Source organism: Otolemur garnettii, unplaced genomic scaffold (assembly GCF_000181295.1).
Source record: "Otolemur garnettii isolate 467f Iridium unplaced genomic scaffold, OtoGar3 scaffold00118, whole genome shotgun sequence".
Lineage (NCBI taxonomy): Eukaryota > Metazoa > Chordata > Mammalia > Primates > Galagidae > Otolemur > Otolemur garnettii.
Window position 1 is genome coordinate 374,967 of NW_003852513.1, and position 10,183 is coordinate 385,149.

At 43.3% G+C, this 10,183-nt stretch overlaps 1 protein-coding gene across 1 annotated transcript; it reads left to right on the forward strand.

Moving 5' to 3' along the window:
- Positions 1-6: 6 nt before the first annotated feature.
- LOC100965751 (transcription factor BTF3) lies at positions 7-478 on the forward strand. Its single transcript, XM_012809957.1, has one exon. The coding sequence runs from the start codon at positions 64-66 to the stop codon at positions 361-363; it is 300 nt and encodes a 99-aa protein (XP_012665411.1). The 5' UTR covers positions 7-63; the 3' UTR covers positions 364-478.
- The last annotated feature ends 9,705 nt before the right edge of the window (positions 479-10,183 follow it).

Genomic DNA, 10,183 nt, shown 5'->3' on the forward strand with positions numbered 1-10,183 from the left:
AAACTTCAGTTCTCCTTAAAGAAGTTAGGGGTAAACAATATCTCTGGTATTGAAGAGGTGAATATGTTTACAAACCAAGGAACAGTGATCCACTTTAACAACCCTAAAGTTCAGGCATCTCTGGCAGCAAACACTTTCACCATTACAGGCCATGCTGAGACAAAGCAGCTGACAGAAATGCTACCCAGCATCTTAAACCAGCTCGGTGCAGACAGTCTGACTAGCTTGAGGAGGCTGGCTGAAGCTCTGCCTAAACAATCTGTGGATGGAAAAGCACCACTTGCTACTGGAGAGGATGATGATGATGAAGTTCCAGATCTTGTGGAGAATTTTGATGAGGCTTCCAAGAATGAGGCAAACTGAATTGAGTCAACTTCTGAAGATGAAACTTGAAGAAGTTCCTGGGAGCTGCTATTTTATATTATGACAGCTTTTTAAAATTGTTTTTGTTTATGGATCTAATAAAATCTAGATCTCTGAAAAAAAGAAAAGAAAGAAAGAAACTCATTTCATTGTTGAAAGTGCAGAAGGCTGCAGGTGTGAGGCACAGAGTGAAACTAAGAGGAGAAGCAAACAAAAGCTGAGTCTCCTTGAACACAGGCTGTAGCTCGTCATTTCTCTGGCTGGCTTAGACTTGGAATAATTTTCTCTCTGGACCAATATGTCATTTATTTTGGTTCTACTAAGTCACACACTGCTGGAATGCAATTGGTATTCTTACCACCAAGAGCCATCTGCTCTTATATAGACAATAGCTACTCCACACTGGCCCTCTCCACCTCCTGCTTCCTTGCGTATTTTCAATCTTATGCATTCTTTTCTCTGTGAATAAAAAAACAGTAAGTGCCAAGGGAATAAGATCTTTGGATACAGTCCCCCACCCCCCCCACTCCCCCTGGTCAGGCAATGGAATTTTAAAATGTTGTTTGTTCCCTTTCAGAGTTTTGATCTTCTATGTGTAAAATAAAATGTTTATCTATAACACTGGCAAAGGGAAGTGTGGTCTTCTGAAAAAGCTTCTCTATATTCCTTAGATAAATCGTGAGTCACCTTTTAACTGGTGACCATCTAATGTCATAACATTTTCTCTATTTCTAAAAGTCAGGTAGGAAAGAATAAATAGTTTCCAGAGAAAGTGACAGGTAACTGAGGATGTCGATGTAAGCTTACTTCTGCTCTGCTCCAAGTGTGGGTGATGACAGGCTTCTCAGCAATGTTTAAGACGTGCTCAGGGAGAGTTTCCCAGAACAAACTCATTCATTCTTTGGTTGGGGGTGTTTACCTAGAATGCACAGCTTTCACATGCATGTTTGAATTTCCTTTTACCATCCATTTAACCATGTGGTTTAAAGGAAATTTTGGCAGGCTTAAATAAGGGGATGTGGGTTCAAATCCAACTCCGTCGTCAGTAATAAACCTTTCTGAACCCGAGCCTCCTTATCTATAGGACACAATTAATGATGCACACACTGCCCTGGTGTCAGGAAGAGTGACTAGAGCAGCATACAGAAGATTGTGGAGGCAAGTGCTATTTAACAAATGTTGAGTTGAATTTTAATCTACAATTATGAAAGTGAAGTAGATAAACAAGATAATGAATCTAGATAATTCATCGAGCTTCAATTATTTGGACTCTTTGCATGAAGACAAAGGCTTGGGATTCAATTATCTGCTTAATCCTGCTGTGCATCTTCTAAGCAACCTTAGAATCCACTGGAAATAATATTCTTTCCATAGGCAATTACTTACAGGGATGAAAGAGTTAAGAAGTGGTCTACCCCATTTTGTTCAAAGATTTTTTTTTTTTTTTAATAGCACTATGGGCCAGGTTTGGTGGCTCATGCCTGTAATCCCAGGACTCTGGGAGGCTGAGGTGGCCAGATTGCTTGAGCTCAGAAGCTCGAGACCAGCCTGAGCAAGAGGTGACCAGCCTTGTTGCTAAAAATAGCTGGGCATTGTGGCAGATGTCTGTAGTGCCTGCTTCTGGGGAGAATAAGGCAAAAGAATCACTTGAGCCCAAGAGTTTGAGGTTGCTGTAAGCTATGATGCCATGGCTGTCTACTCAGGGGATGAAGTGAGACTTTGTCTCAAAGTAAATAAATAAACAAATAATAAAATAAAATGGCACTATGGAAGAGATAGGCTCTAATATAATATGGCAGTCCCATGTCAAAATCAACTTACTATTTTCCAAAATTCTCTCTGTTTATGAAGATTTTATAAATTTAGCAGGATTTCCATCACTCCTTACTCCACTTGTATTGACCAAGGCATCAAATACTGCTAAAGCCTCCTATTAATCCATTTGCTCTTTTGCTTTTCAGTAATTGAATTTCCCCAGATAAAACAGTATATAAACTTTAATCCTTTTCTGTTCAATTGCATCTTTTCTTTTACTAGCCAGGACCATTGATGCCATTTTGTATTAAGACTGTTCATCTTCATGCTGTTAATCATTAAAATAATTAAAATTGTTTTAACTAGGCATTTGTTAGTTTCTAGATTCTTTTACGCCTTTATGCACTAATAGTTCTTGAAGTCATCAAAGGCCCTATGTAATGTTTTTTTTTTTTTTCTTTTTTTGAGACAGAGTCTCACTTTGTTGCCCCTGGTAGAGTGATGTGCTGTGCCATCATAGGTCACAGCAACCTCAAACTCCCGGGCTCAAGAGATTCTCTTGCTTCACCCTCCCAAGTAACTGGGACTACAGGTGCCAGTCACAATGCCTGATTATTTTTAGAGAAGGGGGTCTTGTTCTGGCTCTTGGTCTGGAACCTGTGAGCTAAGGCAATCCACCTGGCTCAGCCTCTCAGAGTGCAGGATTACAGGCATGAGCCACCTTACTGGCCCTGTGTAATCTTTTAACCGGGCATTTTCATTTTGATGTATAGATCTGGTATTGACTTATTAATGAAAAAAAGGTGAATTATAAAAATATCCCCACTCTCTAGCATCCATTATCCATGATACCTCATCGGTCTTCCTAGGCTTCCCCTTTAGTTTAATTTCATTGCTTCATCAATTTCAGGTATCATGATCCATTGAAATTACATTCATTTGATTGGAATCAATAAAATACCATATAGTTGCTGACAAGTTTTCTTTTAGAATGACATATATATATAAATTTTCATTTTCCTCAGATTTACTATGAAATGGCTGGCTGAGGTCCAATATGGGATTCCTTAAAGGTCCCAAAAGAAAAAAAAAAAAAAAAACACTCAAATGAATTAATTGAAAGGGTTTTAATAAAAGAATCATGTAAAACAAAACAGACAGAGTTGAGGGAACCACCGCAGGCCCCCGGGAGCCAGGGGAAGACGGATTGGCCTCTGCCCCTGGGCGTCTGTGCTGGAGGATGTGGCCAATCCAGGGTAACCTTGCAGCTGGGGTGGTGGGGAATAGACGCCCCGAATTCATTCTCCTGCCTTTCCAACTTAAACTAAGAGCCCTACTGACCAAAGCCAACTAGAAGCTGGAGGTGGAAGTGCCTCCTACAGCAGCTCACACAGGCGGCCTCGGCTGCTCCAGCTGGGCGGGGCCGGAGAGCAGAGGGTGGAGGGCGAGCACCAGGCTCTTAGCCAGCGGGTCTCACACACTCTCTGGGAGCAAGCTTTGATGGAACATCTGTTAAATGAGAGCCACTTTTGTGGATTCTGAGGGTGTACAAATCAATAAGCGGGGCTAGATGAGGGCGAGGTGAGCGAGGCACTCTGGCAAACCCGCCCCAACTTGGCAACCGCCCTTAAACTTTGCACTGCTGTTCCTCACCCTGAACCCAGCCCCGAGGGTTGGAATAAATGAGGAAGCTCCACCCCCACCTTCAAGTAGTTTTCAGTGTAGCCAGACAAACATACATAAAAAGAGCTATAGCACAGAAGGCACTGCGACCAGCGCCACCTACACGTGGAAGGGGTGTTGTGGCAGCCCAAATGCTGGAACAAGACCTCTATTTACCAGACTGCCACTCCTCCAGGGACAGGCCACCCACACTGGGCATTGAAAGACAAGTCAGGTTTTGAGAAAGTTACTTTTTCAAGAAATATTTACTAAGTTTTGACTATATACAAAATGCTGTTTTTTGAAGGTAGGGAAAAAGCAGAGACCAAGATAAGATGGCCCTTGCTCTTATGGCCCTTATGTTCTGGTGGGTGCAAAAGACAGTAAGAACATGAACAGACAAGGGAGTGTGGACAGAAAGGAGGACTAGGGCTCAGAGACACTTCTCCATGGTGTCTTGCATTCCTGCATGTCTTTTGAGAAGAGGCACTAAATATTCTTTTGTTCTAAACTACCCTTTGAAGGATGTTTGTATGGCAAACAGCTTTGGAAGATATAGTGTCCCTGTTAGTAGCAGCAATAGCTAGGTTTGCTTAACTCTTTCTGACCCATACTTCTTAGTAAGGCAGCTGGTCACTCAATAGGGTTGTCCCTAGACAGGGATCTCCAACTCTTGGCCACTTTGGGGGTAATGATCATAACAAAAGGGATAAGAGGTATATTTTGAAATTTTGAATTGTGACTGACCATTTCTGGCCCTGATGCTTCTTTTGTTCCTCTAATAGTGATCCCAGGCCAACCTCATTGAGGGACTCTTTTGGGGGTTGGAGAAAGGCAGGCCAAAAGGTGGCCTAGAATATTCAAACTTCATTCTATTTCAGCCACTTGGATAAAGACAATTGGGTTGAGTATATTGCATACCAAGTCTGTCTGTGGGGGTGTGCATGGTGGTAGCTCACAGGCCAAAGCAGGGAGCATGATAGATCTTTGTAAGTTACAGAAACGTCCTCTTTCTTTCACACATGATTCCTACCAGATAAGAGATCTGCGATTATTGGAGCAAAGATGATATTGCAGCTATTGAAATGGCAAACACAGGATTTGAGACAGTGGGGAGAGAGCACTAGCCCTGTAGCTGGGGATGGACTACATTAGGTCCTGAAGGTGCAGAGGGGGAGGGACAAATGATCCTGGTCTTTCAGAATCACCTTATGAGCCCTCCTCATGAAGGAAAACATGGGGTATCTCTCCTGAACTGCTGTAAGCATCTCTCCTCTAGGTGACTCCAAAACTATTTCACTGTCATTCCTTTTAAACTTTATGAGAAGTCTGCTAACTCCTACACTTCCACTTTTAGAGGTCTTCTCTACTCATTCTTGACCATTTCATGAAGCAGACTGATGCTACCTGGCTGGTGGTATGTAAAACGAGGACAAGTGGGACCTACTCCTATGAGCTAGTCTCCCCCCACCAAAAAAAAAGACTTGGGTAAATTATTCCCATTGAACTGGGCCTGCCAGTCACCAGCTTCCCAAGAGCTACACTGGAGGCATTCTCAACCTGTACTCTTGACAGAGGAAACCAGCATTAACATGCCTCCCTCCTGAAAACACCGTGACTTGCATAGTACAGATAGTCATAAGAAACCTTTAGGTATTTAAGGAAACCTACCTCAGTCCTGCAAGGCATTAAAGCTCAATCACTATGGTCACTAAGAACTTCCTTCAGCCACTTCCCTGTGGGCCACAGTGAAATGTAGACAATTGCTGATACATCCTGGATACTTGAATTGCTGCTTCAAGTCAAGTGCAAATGTCAGCATGGAAATTTAAAACCTCTTGGCTTTCTAATGTGGAACCTGATATTTTGCAGGATTTTTCACCCAGTTAGGTCTGGGGCCAGAGTTGGGCATGGTTAAGGATTACCCTGCAGGTTGGCCTCATCTTTTTGCTCAGAATCCTATCCATAGTAGCCTTAATGGGACAAATTTATGTAACACATATGAATGAGACAAATGGAATGGATTTGATCCTAGCCTCTGTTGCTCAGATTATTCAGAGTGGCTGACAGAGCAGTATACTCATGAGAAAACTCACTAGAAGCTAATACAGTATAGAAATGAGGACTGGCTATTCCTGAGACATAATTCTTAAAGGTTCTACAAAGTTTCTGCATGTCTTTTATGGAAAGACACACACTTTCCTTTTGTTCTGGACTATCTTTTTGAGGATGTCTGTGTGGCAAACAACCTTGGATGTTAAACTAGCATCTCTGGAACAGAGTCAGATTGATTACTGTCCAGTGTAACAAAGACAATATCTCCCTTTAGAGAACTGGTTGGGCAGCTTTGCCTTCTGTGAAATGTAAGAGTCAGCCTGCCTAAGTTCTAGGTTCTCAACTGCAACAAAACCACTGCATGTGCAGTGCTCCTCTGGGCTGTGCTGTTTATCCATAGCAAGAAGTATGGTACCAACACAAAGCTCATGCTACTTGTTTTGCTGTAGGTAATAATGTCCCTTTTCTCTGACCCAGGAGTCTTGTGTCAGCATCCATGAGACTCTGGCAAGCCAACTTCACAGCTTGCAGGTGGGTGAAATTTCAGAGCTTCTTGATACTGGGAAGAGGACTTACTGATGGAATCATGAAGAGTGGCTGGCACAGTGAGAGGCATCAAATCAGGAAGTCCTGAAAGGCTTTCTGTGTGAGATGGTGTTTAAATGCAGACAGGACAGTGACAAAGAACTAGAGAGCAGGATGGGGCAGAAATTAGTGCCAAGTTGCAAGGCAGGGATGAACCTAGGGATTTGGGGGAAAGAAGGAAGAAAAGTGTGACTAGAGGACAGTGGAAGGACATGAGATGGAGAAGAAGACAGAGGCCAGCCACATGGAGTGCTATTGGCCCTGACAGAGTAGGCTACCTCTATGGAGGGCTTGACTAACGGCTGAGTCACCTCCTTTAATAAAGTGACCACAATGCACCTCCTCCAGATCTTCTCCCCTCCAGTCCCCATGGGCACTTGCTGTGCTGCTTATTCACCTGTATATGGTGCCCTGGTGTTCACCAAACACCTGCTGTGCAGTATCACTGGTTAATAAACCATGCCCTCCAATAGACAGGGTGCACCAACAGTAGGGACCATATAATATAACTTACCACACAGCAGGTATTTGGTGAATACATGTTTGATGAATGAATGAATGAAATAGGTTCCAGTATTTTAATTATGTTATTCATCATATAAACATTGATTCTTGGGGGCAGAGGCAAGATGGCCAACTGGAGCCAGATTTCCACAGAGGCTCCTGTCTAGAAGGAGAGTTAAAGGATAGAAGTTTAGCATGTAAGCTGATGGTTTGGAGCTGAGCCAAAAGAGAAGGTTGAAGAAGGCACATCAACCCTGTTGAGGCAGGCTACAACCCCAAGAATACAAACAATAGGTACAAAATCCATCACCAAGCAAATGGAGTCCCCTTTGCCATGAGAATGGCTCACAGTATACTTTCTACAAACAAATGAGCAAAGTTCTAACATCCTCCCATTTTATCCCATGGAGAGACCCTCTAAAAGTCAGACCTCCTTTCCCTACTAGGGTGCCATGGCCTGCCAGGCATAAAACTGTATAAAACTGTATATATTCTCTACCTGCAATTCTGAACTCCCAGCACTCCCCTCCACTCTCACTCTGAGGTCTGGAAGCCTATCCCCCTGGAGACAGGAGTCCAGATTCTCGAGCATTTTCTCAGACAGTGTATGGTCTGTTGCAGGTCTGTGCTGATTCTGCTGCATGGGGGTAAGGAGAAGATGGTAGACTGAAGGAACCATACAGGAGAGGGAAAGGCAGTGCCCTGTGGCAGAGAGCAGCCACAGTGGCTGCAAGAACGGTAGAGCTCACACCCTTGGGGATATTTTGGAGAGACACTGCTTGTGTCTTTGGGCAACCAGAGAAAGCCGGGCATCTTTGCCAATGGCAAACACTGGTGGAACAGATCTGGGATGGTAATGTAGGCCCTGTGAGCAAAGGGTATGCTGAGGTGGTACCTGCCTGGGCAGGCACTGCGGGATGGAGAAAAGAAGACACATGCCGAGATGGCATACTCCCAGGGTGGAGCTGAGCCAGAGGATGGCTTTAGTGAGCCTAAGAAGCACCCAGCCCTCAGGGGATCACAGCTGAGACAAAGGCACATGGGCAGAGGCTGGAACTCAGAGCCAAGTGTGAACTCTAACCCCACTGCCCCAACACAGACTGCAGCAGAGACAGATACCAGCTCTGGGCAGTGGCACATACTGGGGCTGAGTCACAGTTTCTGTGAACTCAAACAATGCCTGGTCTGCAGGGGAATATAGCCAGGACAGAATCACAAATTCTGAGAAAATATAAGTGTCAGCAACATCAATCAGAGGTGGGGCTGGAACTGAGCCAACCACCCCAGCTTCCATTAGCCATCTGAGGTTGTCAGGCCTCAGCTCCCCCTGCTGAGTGGTGGCAGAGTGCACAGACCTGACCAAGGAGACATAGATCTCCCTGTGACTCAGGCAGGTGTAAGCCCCTAGAGAATCTGCTTATTGGAGGGAACTGGGTCACAGACCTGCAGGGTTACCAGTGACTGGATGTGACAGAGGTATAAAGTGGGGAAGGATACATCAAACTTCCCAGATTAAATCATTTGCTGGGGGAGTCCTTCTGACTCCATGGAGCACCAGAACAAGTAAGACTCAAGCTGCCAGCAGATGCCTGATATCTAATTGCCAGAGACCTTTTGAACTCCCTCAATTTGAGAAGGGTGCTGACTGGGACAATTAATTTGGATTTCTTGGACTGGACCAATCACCCGAGGACTATTCAAAGTGGTACCCTGGGTGTGTGGTTGTGTGAAGGTTTGATTTTCCTTTTCCAGTTGTTGCCCTTGGAAGGTGGGGTGACTAAGTTGCTGGTATTTATCCACAGCTGAGACTTAAACCCTGATTCACTAGGGTAGGACAGAGACAAGCTGAAAGCAAGACAGAGCCACTTAGCCCCACAACACCAAGTAAGTCCCTGGTGTCTCAGGCTGTACCACTGTGAGGGTCTTTTGCAAAGCTCTAGGGGAAAAGGTACAGACACAAGTCACAGCTCTTGGACAAAAGGCTGGTTAATCACTATTCCAGGAACCCCCAACCTAACATCACCTTATCTGCTCATCTAGCCATATGGTATAAAATAATAATGGGGTAGAATCAGCAGGAAAAACTCTGGTAACATTAATAATCAGAGTAGATCAATTTTCCACAAGGAAAGATGGTGGACACAACTGAAATCCCATTCGTAAACACATGGCTGAGCTGTTAGAAATCGAAATCAGAATTTGGATTGCAAATAAGATTAATAGAATGGAGGTAAAGTTGGAATTAGAAATTCAAGGAGCATTTCAAAAATTTCTCAAGAATTCAATGAATTCAAAGACAAAATCACCAAAGAATTTGACACATTGAGACAAGAACTTACAGCCCTCAAAGAGCTCAGAAATACAGTAGACACCCTCAGTAACAGAATGGAGCAAGAAGAAAGGATTTCTGACATTAAAGATAAAGCTTTTGAACACTTCCAAACACTCAAAGAGGAAGAAAAATGGAGAGCAAAAATGGATAACTCTCAGAGAGATCTGGGATAATTCAAAGAAAACTAATATTCACCTTATAGGAAGTCCTAAAGGTGATGCTTCAAAAGGCACAGAGTATCTTCTTCATGAGATTATGAAAGAGAACTTTCTAGATATGCCAAGAAATTCTGAAATTCAGGTAGCAGACAGTTTCAGAACCCCAGCACAACTCAACCTGAATGAGACATCTCATAGGCACATCATAATTAACTTCACTAAACTTACTATGAAAGAGAAAATTCTAACAGCAGCCAGATGTAAGAAAACTATAACCTACAAGGGGAAGAATATTAGAATGGCTGTAGAACTCTCTGCAGAAAACTTTCAAGCTAGAAGAGGGTGGTCATTGACTTTTAATCTCCTAAAACAAAATAACTTTCAATCAAGGATCCTGTATTCAGCTAAACTGAGCTTCATTTATGATGGAGAAATTAAATACTTTAATGGCATTCACATGCTGAAGAAATTTGCCATAACTAAACCAGCTCTCCAGGATGTTCTCAGACTATCCTTCATAATGACCAGTGCAATGTTCTATCATAAAAGTAAACTCACTCAGAAACTTCTGATCAAATTCTGACTTTCACAGTGACAAAAGGATTTAAAATGCCCACTGGACTTTTGAAAAACTTGATACCCCAAATTCTACCAGGCTTAGCAATATTCTCAATTAACATGAATGGCTTAAATTGATCTCTAAAGAGGCACAGGTTGCCTGACTGGATACAAAAACTCAGGCCAGATATCTGCTGCATACAAGAATCTC